Source organism: Psammomys obesus, unplaced genomic scaffold (genome assembly GCF_907164565.1).
Source record: "Psammomys obesus unplaced genomic scaffold, mPsaObe1.curated_primary_1811, whole genome shotgun sequence".
NCBI lineage: Eukaryota > Metazoa > Chordata > Mammalia > Rodentia > Muridae > Psammomys > Psammomys obesus.
In genome coordinates, this window is record NW_026592118.1 from 31,618,045 (window position 1) to 31,640,261 (window position 22,217).

Below are 22,217 nucleotides of genomic sequence, written 5' to 3' on the forward strand. Positions count from 1 at the left end.
GGGAGGGGGGCGGGGGAGCTCCGGAGGAGGCCGACCTCCCGCCCGGGCCGCTCGGTAAGGGGGCGGCGTGCGGGCCGGCGGGGACGGCGGGAGCGCGGGGACGCGGCCGGCGGCGTGCACAAAGGCGGACCCGCGGGCGGGGGGGGGGGGGGGGGGGGGCTGCGGTCGGGAGCGCCGGGGCGAGGAGCGGAGGCATTATCCGCGCGGGATCTATTGTTTCCCGGCACCCGGGGAGGGGGAGAAAAAAAAAAAAAGAGAAAAAAACCCAGAGGCATTTGTGCTCATCACCCTGTCATTTGCTCGCTCTCTGCCTTGCGTGGCCCAGGAGCTCGGCTCTTCCCCGGTGCCACACACTCGGGATCCGCCTGGCAGCCGCCGGGAGCCGCAGCCAATGTGTTAGGACTTCAGGTGCTTCTTGGCACAAAAGCTAGCCTGCGACCTCCTCCCGTAGCGCTTGGCGTCACCTGCTCTCCCGGCCCTGCCCCGGGGGCCCGAGGGATTGCGTCCCGAACCGGGCTTGGGAATCGGCTGCCTCTCAAGTTGGTGTTATTTATGTTTGTCTTTTGTGAGGGCAGGTTTTGAGTCCCCGGCGGCCCCTTCGCCCCCGCCTCCGCCCCCTCGGGCTGGACTGGGCGCGGGGGGAGGGAACGGGGTGTGCAACTAGGGGAGAGGGGAGGGCGTTTGTGGCTAAAAGGACATTGTCAACGCTTAAAAGAAAAGAAAAGAAATAAAGGAAAAAAAAAAAAAAAAAAACCCAAACCACAGGCACCACACTCAGAAAGCCTTTCTTGTTTGCCTGCATGGGCCATGCTTGCATGCTTGCTGGGCCAGGAAGCGAGTTTGGAGCTGATTTAAGCGAAAGTGTGGGCTTCCTCAGCGGATGGTGCATAAGGGTGATGTGATTCGGTCTAATATTAAACCAAACCAAACCCAAACCAAAATGCAAACTGTTTAGAACTGCATTGACTGCCTGAAGTGTTGGGCTGCTGGCATGTTGGTAGAAAATCCAGCTGTGGGCTGGAGAAGAGCAAGCATGCATGGCGTTTGTTTTTTTATTTATTTTTGTCTCGCTTGTACTAAGTTAGGGGCCAGACGGAATAGACAAATCAGGACTGTGGAAGGAAGTATCACGGGGTACTTGGTTTCTGATTGTTGCGTCCCTAGGCATGTTGTCCCACTGAGAGGCTGCATCTCACCCCCTAATTAATAATAGTCTCTTGGCGAGGAAACTTCCAAACAATGCATAGAAAAACTTCCAGTGACACTTAATTGACATTCCAGAACTTCTGTCTGTTTTGTCCTGAAATTGCACTGAAACTATTACTTTGGGCATGGCTGTAGACGACAATATTGGATCAGAACCACCAAATAAGCCTCTGTAGTCATGCCTTAGGGATTGGAAGCATAGACCCCCAACTTTTGCCTGCTCTGCACGATTATGGAAAGTTCTCCAATGAAGTGGTCATTTTGATGTTTTTTGTTTTTGAGTAAATGAGTTGTTGACTTTTTTCATAAGTCATTCACAGAAATATTACAAACTTGGACTAAAGCATTTCTGTCAAGTGGGGGTGAGGGTGGCGTAGGGTGGGCTGGGGGTGGGGTGTGAGGGCCGAGGAGGAGGAAGAGGAGGAGGAGGAGGAGGAGGAGGAGGAGGAGGAGGAGGAGGAGGAGGAGTTGTTGTTTTGTAAGGATCTTGAAGTTATGTTTCAAACACTTCTGTTTCCAAAGACCAATTAGAACAACAACATTTTAGCTTCTTAACTTTAATGGCCCTTTTCGAAGTAATTTATTTGATGTGTGGCTAAACCACCAGGAAAATAAAGTATGTGTTACTGTTGATCAGTTGAATAGGTAGAAATTCAGGGAAACACATGAATTCAGAAACTCCTTCTTTTCTATTACAGATGAGCCCCTAGTCTTGCTTGAAAAAGCCATTTTGTGTAACTCTTGACTGTGAATAAATTTCTAATACACCTGTTGGGATCATCACTGGAAAAGTGTGCCGTTGGAGAGGTCTTACTTGGCCCATTACTGGGGCTTAGGAAGAGAGGTATTTTTTTTTCTTTTGTTGTTTTCCCCCCCATCACTATGAGCATTGGCTTTTCAGCCTTGAAGTAAACATGTTGAAAGCTGAATCTTCAGGTGAACGAACCACTCTCCGAAGTGCCTCTCCTCACAGGAATGCATATAGAACAGAGTTCCAGGCACTGAAAAGTACTTTTGACAAACCCAAGTCAGATGGGGAACAGAAAACAAAAGAAGGTGAGGGCTCTCAGCAGAGCCGGGGGAGGAAATATGGCTCCAATGTCAACAGAATTAAAAACCTGTTTATGCAGATGGGTATGGAGCCCAATGAGAATGCTGCTATCGTCGCCAAAACGAGGGGGAAGGGTAGACCTTCATCCCCTCAGAGAAGAATGAAGCCCAAAGAATTTGTGGAGAAGACGGATGGCTCAGTGGTTAAGTTGGAGTCCTCTGTCTCAGAACGAATTAGTAGGTTTGATACGATGCACGATGGCCCTTCCTATGCTAAGTTCACAGAGACTCGAAAGATGTTTGAGAGAAGTGTGCATGAGTCAGGGCAAAATAATCGCTATTCCCCAAAGAAAGAGAAAGCTGGAGGGACTGAACCACAGGACGAGTGGGGTGGCGCCAAGTCCAACAGAGGCAGCAGTGATTCCTTGGACAGCCTGAGTCCCCGGACTGAGGCTGTCTCCCCAACTGTGAGTCAACTGAGTGCAGTCTTTGAGAACACCGAGTCTCCGGGTGCCATCATTTCTGAGAAGGCTGAGAACAGTGACTACTCGGTGACTGGGCATTACCCCCTGAATCTACCATCTGTTACTGTTACCAATTTGGATACCTTTGGCCGACTCAAGGATTCTAATTCGAGGCCTTCTTCAGACAAACAAGGTGTTGATGCAGAGGATGCTGAGAAGAGTAATGCTGTTCTAGTACCGGAAGTGGCTCAGAAAGGTACCTGTCTGGCTTCATTGCCTGGTGAAGAGAGACAGCCGAGCACAGAAGCTGAGGACTTCACATCTCACCCAGAGTCTCCGGAGAGCATCGACAAAGACAGTCCTGAAGAACCCTCTGCTGAAAACCAGGCAATGCCAAAGTCTGATATCTTTTCACCACGAAACGAACAGTTAGGAGCTGCCGAGGCTAATGTGGTTGGGAGTGAGACAGCAGTGCCACAGAAGAAGGAGCTTACAGGTGGTGACCTGACCTCTCCCGATGCGTCTGCATCCAGCTGTGGAAGAGAAGTACCTGAAGACTCAAATAATTTTGAGAGTTCCCACGTATACATGCACAGTGACTATAATGTATACAGGGTGAGATCCAGGTACAACTCAGACTGGGGAGAGACAGGCACAGAGCAGGACGAAGAGGACGACAGTGATGAGAACAATTACTATCAGCCCGATATGGAATACTCTGAAATTGTTGGGTTGCCTGAAGAAGAAGAAATCCCAGCAAATAGGAAAATTAAGTTTAGTTGTGCTCCGATTAAGGTAAGTATGCTTTTTCAGATTGTTCCCTACATTCTCTTTCAGCAGTGGGGCCTACGCAGAATAGAGTTGACAACTACTAGATTTTGTAAGAAATTGTGGAGATCGCTGGTGTGCACCTGCTCCGGGTGACTTGGAGAGCTGTCAGTCAGATTTGTTAATGTGGTCTATGGTGGGCATAGACCACCAGTGAGGAATCAGAAAAGTTGGAGAAGTTTGGGAGATGCATTCCAATGGAGTGGAGTCTGAGCAGCAGGAATCCAAAAACCAGGAGTTTATGAAATACAGCTGCTTTTACAAGGGGCTCTTTAAGATTACCTGTCAATAATCAATCACTTTCTGACTCTAGATCATAAGACACAGGATACAAGGTTCGCCGGATGGTTTATGCTAGCCTTGGAATTTTATTTACTCACTTAAGTGTATCGGGGTTATTCCTTATTTCAGTGTAAGTGGATCAGTGTAAGCTGAACTTTCTGTTTTCTTTTTACATTGCTACTTGGTTGTGAATATTTGCTTTATAGTACTATATTAGCTGACTTAAATACTTATCTGTAAAGCCGTGTCAATACATGTCTTCTGCTTCAGAAATGGTTACGTAGCTTTACAGTGAAATTTTTTGAAAGGAAGCATAATTGACTTGCCATTCATGGATTAATTTTTACTTCTTATAAACGGGATGATTGCCAGCTGAATTCGGATGCTGTATTCTGATGGCCTCACTTAGCTCACCTTGGGTATAGACGGGGAGCAGAAAGCCTCTCAACAAAGGGAGGTGCAGTGTACCTAGTGGAAGCGGCACCAAGGGTGGGGGGTGGTCAGTGGAGTCAGAGCCCCCTGGGTGCTCAGTCCACAGACTCTGGCATCATCTCTGTGGGGAGCCTGGGGAGTTAGGGTACAAATGCGTACTCTGCTCCCACTTTCTAGGGGCATGCTGCTAGCACACCTGCTGTATGGATGACAGCTTTGGGGTTTGATATCATATCTTTGTCAGTTTGCTCCTCATAACCTTAAGTCATTGTCTCTTGTTATTTCCATCCCATGAACTTGCATATGAAGCTGTAAGATAGAGAATTTACATGGAAGTACCCACAGAAATGCGTGGCAATGCTGCGGTTAAGCAATAGTGTTTTGAAATAAAGTAATAGTCTGTGAAATTCTGTATAGATGTTAGTAAGACACAAGGTTACTTTATTAGTAGAAGGTGGATGTTTTGTGTCAGAATGACCACATGCAGTTCATCAATGTTTAAGATGAACCAGAGATACGAATTTAGTTTGAGAGTAAGCTGTGTCCTTGGATGTTTTGATATCTTTTTGGGTTAAGTCTCTCTGTTTGCCTGACCTTGGGGTTCTTCCCACTTTTAGGCACTGTCTTCAAATGTATCCTTTCACTAAGTGAGCTCCCAAATTTTATTATTTAACTGTCCTTTGAATATCATCTTTCTTCCCCGTAGCGAGAAACCAGTAAGATTCAACTGTTTTAAACTGAACAAGAGATGTTAAATAACTCTTCAAGGAGTTTGTTAATCCTGGCCACTTACTGCTTAAAGCAAGGGAATAGTAGATTATGCAAGTTTATCATCCAGACCGTCAGCCATACAATCAGCCCTGTCTTTGGGTCTTCAGACGCACAGAGCATAACTGCGCAATAGTTTGTGTGATGGATTTTAAAGGATTTGTCATTGAAATATGTCTTCATATGTGAACAAGCCAGCTCTTTGGGTATGGAAATTTGAAATTCAGACTTTCTTGTTTCTATTGCTTGTAATAATAATTGTGTTGCTTCATTCATCCAAACTAGATTTAATATAGAAAAAGATACTATGTGCACTTAGCCCATTTTATAAAGAACTTGGGTCATGGGAAGGTTTGAGTAACTGAGAGCATTTGACTTTCATTGGGCTGTTAACTAGTTGGAGTGAATTAAGTTTGCAAACAGAAGTGTCATTCTTATCTCTTTTGTAATGAATAGGACAATTACTCTTTCTTGTTGCTTCCCTTGTTTAACACGAAAGCGGATACACTTGGACACTTTGAAAGCAGCTTTCTACTGATGGTAGAGATTTGTTCATTCCCTGTTTAAGATATTTTTTACCCCCTCAGAGGGCAGTAATTTAAAAACAAAACTCAACAAGTGCTTTTGAAGGTTCATGATGTGTGCTTGTCATGTTGCTAGCTGCAGACGACACTCATTTCTGCAAGATTAGCATCTCAATTCCTGCATACATTTTACTTGAAATAAACCCAGGCTGAGCCGCTTAACAAAACTGTGCCCAGCTATCCTTTGCCCCTTTAGTCCTTTGTCAGTTCTTGGCTCTACTTGATGTGCAGTGACAGGGATTCCATAGGTTATTTGAAACAGAATACGCTCATCCACTCACTGTATACGTTTGCTTATCTTTGTAAAAGCTTTTTCAGGCAAGAGAAAGTTACAATAAAAATCTTTTTCTTTTCTATTTAAACTATTTCTTTGCACTCCCTTTTGGGAAGCAATAGAGAGCATGCTCTTTACAGAAATAATGTTTGAAACTTATGTTCTTGGTAATCCTTTTCTTTACTTAGGCAAAACATTCCCAACATCTTTAGTGCTTCATTAATCTCGTGGGTGAGCTTTGTGGTGTAATACTGTTATTAATGTCCAGATCAGTTCTCTAACACAGATTCTCAGTAAATGTTCAAGACTTTAGGATGTCTCAAATTGGGGCCCAGAAAAACAAACAAAAATAGCAGTTGATCTTTTCTTCATCTTAGTTCTTACATTCCTTAATTGATAGTGGTCAGATTCGTTGAGACATGGTGGCACATGTCATCTCAAGACTTTAAGGCTGGTGCAGGAGGATTGAAAGTTCAGGGCCGTGGTGGGATATATTGTCAGAAACTGTTTCCGTGTCCTCCCCTCCTCCTAAAGATGTGCGTGTATTGCTGGCCAACGGTGTGATTTTCCTAGTCTTTTCATAGTGCAATTGTTTCTAATTGTATAGGTTGATGTATTTAATAGGGTCATGGGATGTCAGAATATGATTATTAATCAAAAGTACATACCTTACTTTGAGATACAGAATGGGAGAATGTTATGACCAGTATTAATTTGAAGCATAGAATGGCTTTTTAACTTTCAGACTTTTTTTTTTTTAAAGCAAGGAGTTAAAGTAAATGTGCTTTATATTAATCAAGACCAGTGAGGGTAGTCTTTGTCACTATTTTTTTTTTCTATCTTTGTAAAACGTTTATTGAGCCTCTAGTGTGTCTCAGGAAAATAAGACCTATGAGAGGATCTGTCCCTGTAAGGGGTCAGGCGGGAGGCGGACATCCTGGCAACAAGGCTTTTCAGTCTCATCCACTGTTTGTGACCTTGGGTAGGTCACCACAGCTTCATTAAGGAACTCATAAATAACCCTTTCTCTGTCCCCAGAAGCCTTGTATTCTTTATGCTTGTGTTCTCGAAATGGCGTCATCTGAAAAGGAGATTTTCTTAACTCCCAGCAAGTACGAGCCAGCAGAATTAATGTTATGGTGTGTTGTGCTACCTACTTAAGTGTTTCTCAAACTGCGCTGCACATTAGCAATCCTGTATTCACTGAAGGACAGGCAAGGGCAGAGGTGCTGCTTTCCCAGCTGCAGGAGCCTTGGAAGATGGTTCCCTGGATTCTCTGCCTTGTAGGGGCTCAGAATCTCTGTCCTGGGCATAGAGTGCTTTTTGTTCAGTACTGCTGTGCAGAGCAGAGATCCAACTTTTTGTATCTGTGGAGGCTTCAAATTTCAACAGTGCTTCTTAACCTGTAATATGCATATGAATCACTCTGAGAACTTGTTAAAGTGCAGATTCTCTTTCTGTAGGTGTTCCCTGAGATTACCTTGATGCAGTGACTCAATCCTGAGCACAGTGCCAGGCGAGCTATTGCAGAGGGGATGCAACAGAAGCAGCCCGCAACCGGGTTAAAATGATCGAATCTGGGATTTCTCAACTCAGTTTAAAATACAGGTCCAGAATCAAGAGGAAGCCATAAAGTCGGCTGATACGTTTAAGATAGATGCAAAGGACTGGGCACTGAGCTCAGTGGTCCTGGGCTTGCCTGGGATCACTTGAGGTTCTTGATATCTACTTCCTGTCTCATGCCCTCATGGGTATGGGGCATTCACCTGACCCTTTCCTTTTCCTTCCTTCCTTCCTTCCTTCCTTCCTTCCTTCCTTCCTTCCTTCCTTCCTTCCTTCCTTCCCCCCCTCCCCCCCTCCCCCCCCCCCCTCCCTCCCTCCCTCCCCCCCCCCCCACCTTTGCTGTGACTTGCTATGTAGCCTAAGCTGGCCTTGTCTGTCTCTTTCACACCAGCCTTCCTACATTGATGGTGGGGCTCTGAGGACCAGAGCTGATACTGGGGTGATCCCCTGCAGTTCCAGAAAAAGGCCATTTGGAGTGTTTGAGAGGGATAGCTTTAGAGGGAGGTGACACAGCTGTCAGCCTGGACATGACATGACGATGACTTAAAAGTTTAGTCCATTCAGCCTCTTTATTTCTCTCGTATTTTCTCTGTACTCTGTTTTTAATAATTATCAGGTAGTTACTAACTTACCTAATTGAAATACAGTTTCTGAATCTTGCTGTTGCTCTTGCAGCTTGCAGTATCTGTGTCTGTACTTCCCCAAGGCTGTGGTGCTTCGTTCTCACAAGCTCTCTTCTACCTGTGCTGTCACTCCTTAGAGTAGTCATCTGCCACATTTGTTCTCTTTCATTTTTGGGGTGGGTTGGGTGGGGCAGGCTGGGCAGTTCTGGGTATTGAATTTGGGGCCTTAGACATTGTAGTCAAATACTCTACCACTGAACTTGAGTCTCTGTATGTTTTCTTGATCTCTATAATAGAATTTAATATTTTAAAATACTGTAGCAAACTTATTCAACAGTAGGGCTGCACTGAAATGCAAGAGCTGATATTTGCTTTTCTTTTTCTGTTTTGTTCTTGGGATAGGTCTTTCTTCGTAATCCTCGCTGGTTGGCCTGAAACATGTTTTGTGGCCCAGTGTGGTCTTGAACGCTTGGCAGCCTCCTGCCTCAGCTGTTTGAGTGCTGAGATTGCAGGTGTTTGCCCTCCCACCTGAGAGGTTCTGCATTTCCCACAAGGCCCTTATGGGGTGTTGACCCATGCTGCTCCCTAGATCGCTTTGGTTTTGAGTGTGAAGCAGTGTTCAGCTCCCCAAAGAAGCTGGCCATAAGAGGGTCAACAGTCTGCTCTAATGAGGGCTGCAATAGGAGGTTGTATGGAATAGTATTCTTTGATGTGAAGTAAGAACAAGTTGCAATTACAGACGGTGCTGCTTCCAGATGCCAAAGTGGACTATGGTTCTGTGCATTCAGTGGCTTTTATAAAAGGACAAGAGGAGGAAGTTTTTGATTGACTGAGAAATAGCATTTTTTTCATTGTTTGGGCACCTAAATCAATAAGCTTCTAGAGGAAAATAGAAAGAAGCATTGTAATCTTAATTATCTTGTTTTTATTTGGATTACTTTGAAGGCATAACATTGAAATTGGATTTCCTGTTACATTTTGATGTTTTATAACCTGTGGCTCATAATGAAGCAAATGAAGAGTGTCAACTAATTGAATATACTATGCAGAATGAAATAACATATGTAACATCAGTCCCTTGCCTAAAATTCAAGGCTGTATACTCTCTGTTCTTTTCACTGAAGAATCATCATTTGCTTACAAAGAGTTTTTTTTTCCCCTACAGCAGATTATGTTTGATGTTTCCTTGCATTTTTCAGTAGATTTTGAAGTTTTTGCTCAGCATAACCATTTTATTTTTCTCTAAAACTTCCTTACAAGAACACAGGTTGCTGGATTCATGAGCTTTAAAAGTAAGATGCTAAAGTTTGGGGTAAAATAACTACGTAATGTTCAAATGTAGCTTACTTTACTCACCCAACTCTCTGCTCATATGAAGAAATTTGATTTCAATCTTATTTCCTTTTTTTAAATATCTTCATTACTACACACAAAACAGTAGCTAACGAATTTGTTCAGAAAGCCAATTAAATTGCTATCCTGGACTCAGAAAACAATTAGCTGCTTTTACACTGCTTTATGGTTTTCTTCCTGGTCACTTTAATCTCTTCACTTTGGTAACACAGAAACTTAGAGGTGGCAATACTGAAAGTAATCTGATCTAATTTCCTCATCCCTAGAGGAAGCCATCAATAGCATTTTGCAGAAAGATGCTCTTTCATCTTCTGCTTGAATAACTATTCTTATGGGGAGTTTATTCTTCGGAGGTACAAGGGAAATGAAAGGAAGGGCATATTAGATATCCATGAGCTTGTATATTGGATGTTGATCTGCAATTCTGTAATGAAATAAAATTCACCTAAAACATCACCGTTTCTACTATATCATTCATTTTTACTGTGTTGTGTAACCATCAATAATATCTAATTCTAGAATGTTTCCATTACCCAGCAAAATATTCCGAGCCTGTTATTAATCATTCTTAATGTCTTTTCCTCCATCCTGTGGCAAACAATAATATACTTTCTGTCTCTGTGGTTTTGCTTCTTCTGGACATCTTGTGTACATAATATCAGGAGCATACTCATTAAGAGAATATAAGCAGTACTGTGACTATGGCTTGGGATTTGTTAAGTTAGAGAGGATGGCCGGCTTCAGGGAAGGCTAGATAGAGAAGACAGAGGAAGACAAGTGCTACCCACCTTTTAATGCAGTTTCACCAGCCAAAGAAGATTCAAGACCTAGGAACAAACAGAATGCATGGTGGATGGAGGAATGTATTATATAGCCGAGGGTGGTTGGGATAGCCTGCTTGCTTCAGACCCTGTACTTTCCTTTCAGGGAGAGGTGTTTCAAGGCAAGAGGTGTTGCTTGGTAGCTTCATCTAGTTTGAAACTTCCTTTGTAGACTAGGCCTCCATCTTGGAGTGATCCTTCCGCTTCTGCCTCCCAGTTGCTGGGAATAAATTTGTGCGCCAACTTGCCCCGCCTCGTTTGCATTCCTGTTCAAGTGCTTTAAAGGGCTGTTGTTGAACAGAAGTGTATGATTCAGCACAAAGTTTCAGAAAGGCCCGCTTATGCTATTGCTTATTTCCATTATTTTGTTGGGTTTTTACTTGGAAGACAGAGCCCTTTCCCTAATGATCCCATGGCTGTTTTTCCTCTACCCTGTCTTGTTTTTGCTTTCCTTATCTTTTATGTTGATTGGAATTGGTTGTGGGCAAACCAGTTTTAAACACTCTCATTGTAGATTTCAGTCCTTGCTGCAGTGTGTACTATGTCAGTGATTTGATGAAGGCATTTCACTTCTGTATTTATTTTTACAGAAGCATGCCATGCATACTGCCCTCAACTGTTATTAAGTAATAGAATAATGAAAATAACTCTGAGAATTAACTTTGTAGTCTGTAGACTTGGACAAATCTGCCTCTTGTGGCTTTGGATTTCTCACTGTAATTGAGACCATTTAATTTGTAGGTGTTACTAAGATGGCTGCTTAAGATAGACTTTTGTAGTTCTCTGGCTGTATCTTAAACATAACTGTACTGGACAATAACCATGCGTATTTGTGCCATTATTTGAAACAGAATACTTGGGGGCATCTTTTGTTAAACTGCTAAAATGAATAATATATTGCTTCCGAATCTCATTTGTACTATGGCTTCTACTCAAATCTTAAAAATAGTTAAAATATTAAATCAAAGGAAGTCATTTTGATAGAGAGGGTTTGAGAGCAGTGTGGCTTTTCAAAGTATGGCTTGACTATATATTAAAACCCCTGCTGAAGAACTAAGAAGAAAGAAAGATTTTTTGGTAATCTAGTTGCTGACATATTAATTGCTTCCCCTCACTTTTATTCTAGAAATAGCTTCATAGCATAGTTCATCATGATTGAAGTATTGATATTTTTTTTGCACAGTTCCTAAATTTTCAGTCTAACTTGCTGTTTCTTTCTCACATACCAATATGTACAAAGAAATTAAATTGCTTGTGTGTAAAGATACTTAAAACTTTTATATCTGAGAGAAAATTTTTTGTTTGCTTATTTAGGCTGTTGAGATTTTTAAAAGTGTATTTATAGTGCTAGAACTAATTCCTGTACACTTATGGATGAGTGGAGGGTAAGTTATGCATTAAGCTTTATATAGTGTACTGCTGTGGCTTTCGCACCTTTGAGACTGAACTGACTGGGTTGACTAAGTGACGGCACAGATACAAAAAGCTGGGTTCTGTAGGGCCCTAGACCCATTATTTCTTAAAGCAGATACAGAAGGGGAAAAAGGAGGTGGGTTAGCTAACCTCTGTAGGAGGCCTCCGTAGGGGAGCAGTCTCAGGTTGCAGTCATGGAAGTTTCTGTGTACATTGTCAACATCTGTACCCTGTACCCAGGGTAAGACCTTGGGTCTGAGGCCTTGGGCATCTTGACATGGCTGTGCTCAGGTCAGTAACACACACTTACACAGGACTTTGTACAGTTCCCACCAAGAAAGTACCTGTTTTCTTTTCAAAATTCAACACTGAGCTGTGAACCTTAAAACAAATGCAAATTACTTTTATGAAATGAGGCTAGCTGCTTCACACTTGAACACATGCCTGTTAATCCCAGCACGTGGGAAGTAGAGGCTGGAGAATCAGGGATTTAAAGCCACCTTCAGCTGTATAGTTAGGTCAGTGTGCTTTGTGAGACCCTGTCTCAAACAAAAACGTCAGTAACATCATCAACATCATCAACAGTAACAACAATAAAGAAAGACAGAAGCTGGCACCTGGCAGATACAGTCAGTGTGCTGGAAGGAAGACAGGATTGAGAGCAGGAGCTTAGTCTGGGCTCCACACTTTGTCGCAGCAACAACAACAATGAAGTGACAACAATGAAGAAAGAAAGAAAGGAAAAGTCTATACTAGAAAGGAGAATGTTTGATGATGTGGTTGTATATTAGTTACTTTTCTCATAGCTTTGATCAATATCTGACAGAAGCAACTGAAAGGTTTTTTTGGCTCATGATCTCAGAGGGTATAGTCCTTCATGGTGGGAAGCTATGGGGGCAGGAGTGGTATAGTGCTTGGCAGTGGGATATATGGTGAAGAGCTTCTTGAGTGGTAGAAGACTGGTAGGCAGAGATCTTAGCTGGACCCAAAAGGAGATCTTGCCCTCCATTTCTACCCTAATAACATTTGCCAGCCAAACTCCACAGCCTTCAAACAAGCAAAGACTCCAGACCAAGTTTTCACAATATGAGTCTGGACATGATGGAGGGAGACCTTTTAGATTCAAATGGTCCCAAGTTGGACAAACAAAATTGAAGAATGATAATTGTCCATTTATGTTGCTCTAACAGAGCTTGTGTAGCTCATGATTCCAGAGACTGGAAAATTTGAGAGCATGGTGGTGGTGTCTGGCAAGGGTCACATAACATGACCGAAGTGAAGAACACTTGAACACACGGCAGTGCACAGGTTCATTCACTTTCATGACAGCAGGCTCTCTCACTAATGCAGCCCCATAGCAAAGGCTTGGTGGTGCAAATTCTCTGGAAAAGGTATTCCAATGCAATGTGTTGACAACACAACCTTTCTGAAGAATAATACAACAGAATTTACCAAGGGTTTAAAATAACTTGTTAATTATTCTTTTTTAAAAATCTATTCTAAATAATTTTATAAAAAATTCTAGATGCTGCACACACAAACATGTGCGTGTTGGTAGTTCATTTTAAACGTTAACGCAGTCTTATACACAGATGCTTAAAGCTGTGGCTCACCATACCATAGGGCTTTGTGTGCACTCTCCACAAACTCCCATGTTGGGATTATCACTTCAGCAGCTCAGTTGGTAGAGTGCTTGCCTGGCATGTATGACCCGTAGGTTCAGTCAGAAGCATGTGATGCAGGCTGTATTCCCCAGCACTCTGGTGGGGGAGCAGCAAGAAAAATCAGAAGCTCAAGGTCATCCTTGGCTATGTTTTAAGGTTAAACTACATGGCATCCTCTCAAAAACCAAACAGGGTCCAGTGAGATGGCACAGCAGGTAAAAGAGCTTACCATTTAAACCTGCAGATCTGAATTCCATTTCTGGAACCCATACAAAGGTAGAAGAAAAGAACCAACTTCACATACACAAAATTCTCCTCCTGAACAGAAAACTTAATTTCAGAGAAAGTGGTGATAGGTGGATGCAGCTGGGTCAGCAATGACGATTACAGAAGCCGACAAAAATAGTGTCACCATTTTTATTACTTAAATTTTTATTTTCTTCATAGGTATTTATATATGATGTGCAGAGGTATGTGTGCGGGCATTTGCCTGTGAAGGTCAGAGGACAGCTTGTGGGGGACATTCTTTCCTAGTACGTAGATCCCAGAAATGGAGCTCAGATTGCTTGCAGCATGCGCTTTACCCATCTCCCTGAGCCATCTCGCCAGGGAGCACACTTGGTTTTTAAAATACTACATTTCTTAATTTTTACTGTAATTTTTTTTGGAAAATTGCAAGAAATAACTGTGGTTGAATGTGGTAAGAACGTTGGTACGCTCACAACGTACCCCAAATTGACCTCAGACTCACAATGCTCCCGCCTCGGGCTGTGGTTACCCCTCTGTACCCTTCATTCCAAGGCAGCATTAACAGATACAGTAGGTAGGGTTTTAGCTTCTCTCTCAGAAATGGTTTCTGAGTGCTGAGGGTACACGTGCAGATTTCCACATCCAGCTAAAGTCATTACACTTGTTTGAGTGTGGCATTTAGGATTAAACTTAGGGCCTGTGGTAGGCAAGTCCTCTGCTATTCAACCATATCCTGCATCCAAGCTGATCATATGTAACATTTGATTAAACTGATCCCACATTTGTGTCTCTGCTTTTCAGGTATCAGGAGTTTTTGTATGTTTTAAATGATGACTATACCATTGCCATAGTTATTAAATGTTTTCCTTGAGGTCAGCTATCATGTTATATTAGTCTGATGTGTCATTTAAAATATTATTTTGGAAATGAGATATACTAGATTTGAAATGCAACAAACCTTAATGACTAATCTTAGCTACAGCTAACAAACATTTGTTTGATGAAAGTCTAATGGTGTCCCCATGTGAATTCATGTCTCTTGGTCTGCACAGTTACTGAGCTTCCTGTCTGAAAAAAGGAGTGGAGATGTTAGCCTCAGTGTCTTGCTTACACACAACCCTGTGGAAAAGAATCACATACAATCAGTTGAAAACAGGATTTTGAAGTCCAGGCCTCCACGGAGTCCATGTTTCCTGTTCCACAACACCAGCCAATATGTAGTTTCCTGTTGTTCCTAACAACAGCATTGGCTGAGAGGAGGGCCTTCTGATGTTTGAGCGAACTGTAGAGCATATAGTATTTTTAGTCAGAGTTGGAAGGTCGCTTCCTTTTATGTAGTGGGCAGCTTCCACCTTTGCAAAGTTTTAGGAAATAATTTGGCAGCTTCTAGATGATGAGAAACACATATTTGTCATGTGGCAGAGCTGTGAAATTACAATTTTAAAGTATTGCTTTTGGTGTAATTAGATTAACTGATCATTCTGAGTTTTAAGTAATCTGGCATTTCATGGGTTCTAGAGAAGTTCTAATTAAATCATCTTACTGTGTAATCAGAAATTTTAGTACCATTTTTCATTAGGTGTACTTAACCTTTCCTATATATGACTAGTAACTTCTGTAAGCATTCCATGGAATTCTGAGTTTGTGGGAGTGATTCTTGGCTGCTTCTCTATAATTATGTATAATTATAAGGACCTCTTCCTTTAGAAAGAGGCAACACTTACAGAATCAACATCTAAGATTTACTTTCTAGAAAAATGATTACGCTGGGAAAAGGCTATATAGTTCAAGGAAGAAAATACTTTCCTGGTTATGATTTTGAATGAATTTTATAAGTTTCTCTACTACAGTGGCCTAAAGCGGTTATCATCTCTCTCAGCTGATTCCACGGGTGCCACATGGAGCAGAGCCTGGATTTTTCGTGGAGGTTATGATGCATGCAGAACTTTGTACCACTTCTCTGAGCAGTGAGAGGTGCCTATAGGGAATGGCAGTGTCCCTAGGAGATGGACCATTTGCAAATGAAGGACCTTCAGGAGCTTTGGTTTGGAGTAACCAGATGTTGGCTCGTGTCATAAGAAATTCTTACCTGAAGTCTAGAAAGGAACAGGGTGACACTGAATGACATAGGACCACCATACTTTATTCTTCTTGTTGGAAGAAGATGGAAACAAACCTCGCATTAAACAAAACATATCAGAAAAAAAAAAAAAAACCTTAAAAAATAAAAATATCGAGAGCAGTATTTCTGAAGGCACCACATTCTATTTTTAGTATTAAGTGATTAGTTTGAGTTTGCCAGAGCAACAGAACCAATAAGATGTGTGCGCGCGCACACACACACACACACACACACACACACACACACACACACACACAAACTTACATAAACACACTCATACTCACACAAACACTCTACACATGTGCGCGTGCACACGCGCACACACAGTTTTTCTCTCATGAATGCATGGGGAAACATTGTAGAGAATTAGCTGGCTCGAGTGATTATGGAGACTGGCAAATCCATCTGCAGGGTGGGTGTCAACACTAGATAGTGGATGTTGCTGTTAAGTTGAAAAGCCTTTGGCTGGCTAGTTCTCTGTTATCTAGGGGAAGTACAGCACTGTTATATTATTCAGTGTCTTCAACAATCTTACCTAAAACACTGTCACAATCAGACATGGCAGCAAATTGTATATAATCCTAGCTTGTAGGACGTAGAGTTAGGAAGATCAGGAGGAGTTCAGGGTCATACTTGACTACGTAATGAGTTTAAAATCAGCATGGATTTACATGAGACCCTGTCTCAGAAATCTAAATAATAAAATAGAGTGAATATACTATTACAGAAATGTGTAGAGCAATGGGATGGTTTTGGTCAAGCACTTAGGCATCAGGCTTCAACCATAGGGTTAACTGTTTGTCTTTTGTCTGTTCTGTTCTCTGAAGAACCACTCCAGGAAGAACCATATGTTTTCCCCTGGGTCTTAATGAGGAAATTGGTTCTATTGTCTATTTATTTTTGGAAAAACTGCAAAAATAGGTGTGGTAGTGCACGCCTTTAATCCCAGCACTTGGGAGACAGAAGCAGGCAGATCTATGAGTTTGAGGCCAGCGTGGTTTACAGAGTGAGTTGCAGGAAAACCTGAACTACATAGAGAAACCCTGTCTAGACCCCCCCCCCCCCAAAAAAAAAAAAAAAAAAAACCCAGACAAAAATTGCCAAAGTGGGAAACTTCCCCATGTTTTCTAGTTCAACATCACTTGTTTAAAACCTACTGACCGGTGAGCCCTGTTCCCCATGCTGGAGTCTCACTATACTTCTGAGGCTAGTCTTCAAGTCCTGGCTCCCGTGGTTTTCTGACCTCCCCTACCCTCATGCTGCCACTACACCTGCTCGCCACAGGCCTTGTTCTGCCTTCCTTCCTTTTTTCCTTCCTTCCTTCCTTCCTTCCTTCCTTCCTTCCTTCCTTCCTTCCTTCCTTCCTTCCTTCCTTCCTTCCTTCCTTCCCTCCCTCCCTCCCTCCCTCCCTCCCTCCCTTCTTCCCTACCTCCCTTCTTCTCTCCCTTCTTCCCTTTCTCCTTTTCCTCTTGTTTCTGTTTTTGAGACAGGGTTTCTCTATGTAGCCTTGGCTGTCCTGGACTTGATTTGTAGACCAGGCTGACCTCAAACTCACAGACATCTGCCTGCCTCTGCCTCCCTGAATGCTGGGATTACAGGCTTGTGCCACTACGCCTGGCTGTGCTTTTAAGTTTGTTTACACTCTGAGGGTTGGAACTTTGTTCTGTGGCGTGTCCCAGTACTATCACAGTAGGACACAGTCTACAGCAACTGCCTTCCCTTTGCTATCCCTTCCCTACCCCACTGGACAGGCCAAGTTGGAATGATTTTAATAGTATTTGTCGTGTATACTGGTTGTATGATTTATTTATAGGCAACATCCTTCAAGTTAGCTTCAGAGAACGAAGGTTGAATGATTCCATTACAGATCACAATCTTTTCTAGCCATGGCCCTCGTTGACTAAAGCTGTGTGCTCTCTTTCATTTGGAAAATCTCAATATATTGCCCTGTAGGGTAATGACAGTTCCTAAGTAACAGGAATAGTCATTAAAGTATGGTTGTGTACGATATGACTGTGGAGGAAGAAGGGGAGGCATTCATTTTGCCTTAACTTTATTTCTGCTTTGAGTGATCACTGAAGCTTGTAATTAGTTGTGAGAGAATGTGAAAATTGAGGCTACCTCAGAAAGTTGTAGAGGTATTTTGAACCTGCAGTAACTTGCCACAAATTTGATAGCTTAAATGTGTGAATATATTTGTATTCTTACAATGAAAATAATTGAAAAGTTAATTAAAGACTGTAATTGAAATCAAGCAGTGGCTATAGGGACACCAGAAGCTGGAGGGCAGCCTGGGCTAGTCTCAAGAAAACAAAATAAAACAAAACAAAAACACCTTTCAAAGGCTGTCAAATCATGTCTGCTTCCTACAGTGAGGTGTCTTTTCTTTTTAGTGATTGGAGAGGAGTCTCACTCTGGCCTTCTGCCTTTGCCTTCACTCCATTGTATTAATCTTAGAAGTGTTTTGACTCTAGAGCTGTGTGCTAATTTTGTGAGCATTGGTAGTTCGGAGTCTCAGTCCCTGATCAAATTCTAGCTGAGTATGAGTTGGTTTATCTAGAAAACATTTGCATATTTATCAACTCTTTTATCTTTCTATATTTCTCTTTCTCTTCCTCTTCCTTTCTTGAGACTGTAGTGAAGGTTAGCCTTGAACTCCTGAGACCCCTGTTTGCATGTCCTGAGCTTCGATTACAGGTCTGCAGCTCCGTGCCAGCTTTTCTTGGTGGTCTGTATGTAGTTACTAATGAGCTATGTGAGAAAAGTGGGCCAAGGCATGGAGATCCTTCCTTTTTTGTTTGTATTGCTTGTGTGTGTGTGTTTGTGTATGTGTCTATGAATTACATTATCTGGAAGATAGGTGACAGTTGTTATTAAGATGACATATGAAATGGCTTTGCTTATTCATGCAAATTTGTTTATATACAAATTTTCCAGGCAGAATTAGGTTTTAATAGCACCCACAGGGTTTCTGTATATTTATTTTTGCATATATAGTAACTTTATTTGAGATTGCATACATTTTTGGAGATACATCTTTTGAGGCTGATATGTTGATTAATGCTTGCTGTCCTGATAGAGGCTGAAGGGTCAAGAGTTTAAGGGCATACTCTGCTGTGTAACCTGGGCTACCTGAGTACATGCCAATAAACATTTAAAAACCAGCGTTAGGTTCAGTGTAGACTTGCTAAAGGACCCAGTTTTCTGTGTTCCTCTCGTTGAGCCCTTAGTTTCAATGGCCTCACACGCCTGATTCTGTTGCTTCACTTGATGGGCCGCTGTCTTGTCTGGGGTCCGCACGTGCCACTCCCACTGCAGCAAGCGCTCTGGCAAGCAGCTCAGTCTCTGTGGGAGAGAGAGGCCCCTGAGCCAAGTTGCAAAGCAGCAGGAGTGGCACTTTGATGGAGGTGTGCACAGCTTCCTGGGAGTCAGAGCAAGGGCACGAGGCTGCCACAGGCAAACTGGAGAAAGCCTCTGGGAGGAAGCGAAACACTCTCTATTTTAAAGGTTCAGTAAGTTTTAGCAGCTGAAGAGACAGATGTGCCATGAAGCAGAAGAGCGCGAGGAGGAGGGGAGGGTGATGTCTTTTGAAGATCTGAGGGCTACCTTAGTGTTGCCCATGCACTCACTGTAGGGCCAGGGCAGACCGGGGAGACTCCTTTGTCCTGGACATTCCTTTCTGAAAATGGGTCATTTGCTTGCGGAGTGTTTAGGGTGGGCAGATATAACCAGGGTAGGAGAAACCACACTGCTAGAGACGGGAAGGTCTCTCAGATGGGACACACGTGTGGTAGGCAGGCTGGGGTCCAGGAGGACAGGCGGCATTGCTAAATGATTGTAAACAGTGGTGTTTAGACCACTGAAGAGCAGCCTGAGACAGACAGGATTAGAAAGGTGGTAAGAAGTGCTGTTCTGTATAAAATAACCTTTTAATGGAGGCTGTATATTGTGGGTCTGGTAGTTGAGCCCAGGACCTTGAGTTTGCTACGTAAGTACTTACCAGTGGTCCACATTCTCACTTCTAAGTCAAAAGGACACTAGTGATGTTAGAAATGGTACTTCAAAGACAATTTGGAAAAAGTTTGGAAAATTTTTTGAGAAACACGAAGGCTTAACAACTGCACTAGCAGATTGGTAGTTGAGTGAAGTCAGGGAATGGAGAAGATGGAGGGAGTGCAGACATCCAGGCAACTTCCTTGTCTTTCTCGTAAGGTCGGATAGTACTGTTGGGCAGTATGACTCAGACACTTGGGGCAGCGCCCAAAGTCTTTCCAGTTGGGAGATCTAAGAGCCTGTTGGGCCGGCCTCTGTCACACAGATGTTAGTGCGTCCTCACAGAGATGGTGTTTGCATGGGTGCTGCCTTCTGCAGAATTGCATTGTTAACCTTAAGCTCTTCTGTCTTTCATTTGCAGATCCTTGACCCCACCCCACCTGCACCCCAGCAGCATTTTCCCTTCCTCTCCTTAGAGGCCAGGACTGTAATGACCTGAACAGCCCTCTAGCACAATGTTTGTGAAAATTAGTTTTAAGAATTTGTAAGCCAAAATGGTTTCTCTTCCAATATTTGTCTGTTTGTACTCAAACATGTTTTCCCTGTGTAGCCTAAGCACGCCACCTTCCTGCCTTAGTTCCTGATACACACGCACACAGCACACACACACACACACACACACACACACACACACACACACACACTGGTGAGCACTGAGAGCGAATGGGAAGTGGAGTTAAACTATTGTCTGTCATAGCCCACCCTGAGTGATGCACTTCCTTAACGAGGTTCCATGTCTTGAGTTCTGTAAGCACCTCAAACCACCTTGGAACAAGGGTTCTGAGACGTAGAGACGTGAGCCTTTGGGGTTTCTTCTCATTCACACCGTCCCGCTTGGAAATCCTATCTGACGACCCAGTTACTTTCCAGCAGCCATCCTCTGACAGGTGGTATTCACTTTCCTGTTTGTCGCGTGTCATACAGTGAAGGCTGCTTCCTGGAAACATATGTCACATACTGAAATTCGTCATGAAAGTGACTAATGGAGATGCAGATTGTATTATCCAAATGTGAGCTACACCTCGGCATAAGGGTCAAATATGTGTTCTCTTTAGAGACTCTTGCAGCATGAGTTAGACCTCGGCTTTTTCAGGTGCCCTTTCTCTCTGAGCCTCTTCCAAGTGTTTGCAGGGACAGTGTTGAGAGTGGCTGTTTTCATGGCTCACCCAGTTTGGTGAGTGTGTGGTGGAGCCTTCACCGACCTGTCTTTTGTCTTCTATTTCACTTGAGGTATTTGTCAGGCAATATTAAATGTATGTTTACATTTTTGTGTTGTTTCGAGGGAAATTGGCAAATGGTTTTTAATTGAGCCTTTCTACCATTGAAGTGACCCCCAAATAGGTTTTAGTATTCCTTTCAATTTAATTTATGCTGTAAATTAAAATGCCATATATAACAGATCTGGGAAGAAGGGATTTACTGTGCCTGGCTGGGGAGAGAGACAAAGAGACAGAGACAGTTGGAGAGCGTAGGAGAAGAGAAAGAGGAGCATGGAGGGGTCCCTCAGAGAGAGTGCAAGAGGGAGAGGAGGTGGCAGGTCGGTCCTTTTCGAGCTGGTGTGTAGCTGGAACATGTTTGCCACATACCCGGTGGTGGCATGTGATGACATCATAAGTTTCTAGGCAACCTAAAAGCAGGCTGCCTGTACTTGACAGTGGTGATCATTATTGTTGTAAAACAACTTACAGCTTACCAGCTAATAGGTCCTTTGATTTTTATTTGGTTACATTGTTCTTTATAAATATATGATTGATGTCAAAAAGACTGAATTGATATCAGCTTCATATCTGGAGTCTTTGAAATGAAAGAATGAAATGGCTTATGTAGTCTTCATATCTAGAAATGTATTCTACATTTTGAGCTTTTATTATAAAATCCTTAGTGTACTCCATGACTTGTCATACATTATCATTATTATTTTTAAACAGGTTTGGTTTTTTTTTTGACGGGGTTTCTCTGTGTACCCTTGGTTTCCTGGACTTGCTTTGTAGACCAGGCTGGCCTCGAACTCAGAGATACCCTTGCCTGTGCCTTTCTTGGTGGTGGGATTACAGGCGTGTGCCACCTTACCCGGCTTTAAGCAGGTTCTTATTAGCCCAGGCTGAACTTATACTAGTCATGTATAAAGCTGATATAACCTTTTAACTTCTCTTTTTTGTCCAAGAGTTGGCATTACAGGCACGGACAACCACGTCTGCTTGTCAGACTTCTTTGGTGTTTCACGTTTAACCTGCTTATTTGATTTGAATTTTTAAGTAAAGCCTTGCCTAGCCTAGTGACTGCTGTAGCCCAGGCTGACCTCTACCTTGTGGCAGCCTACCCCGGCCGCCTGCATGATGAGGGTGGTTCTCTCAGGCATCAGTCTGCTCAGCCCCACCTCACTTGTGGATGAAGATCTTAGTATCAATTTGTTGTAGCTGTAGCGACGTTCTGGAGACTCTCTGAGCAGACTCCTTCTTGAAGTGAAA

The 22,217-nt window shown here is 42.9% G+C and overlaps 1 protein-coding gene across 7 annotated transcripts in view; it reads left to right on the forward strand.

The window, feature by feature from the left end:
- Ppp1r9a (protein phosphatase 1 regulatory subunit 9A) overlaps nt 1-22,217 on the forward strand; it is a 282,060-nt gene that overhangs the window by 739 nt on the left and 259,104 nt on the right. For 5 of the 7 annotated variants that reach the window (XM_055612693.1, XM_055612687.1, XM_055612690.1 and 2 more), the window contains exons 1-2: nt 171-539; nt 1,905-3,515. In XM_055612693.1, coding sequence (XP_055468668.1) covers nt 2,121-3,515 — 1,395 coding nt within the window. In that variant the 5' untranslated portion in view covers nt 171-539; nt 1,905-2,120. Of the gene's footprint in view, nt 1-28; nt 55-170; nt 540-1,904; nt 3,516-22,217 lie in introns of those variants that run through there. The other 2 variants (XM_055612689.1, XM_055612688.1) reach the window with 2 other exon arrangements.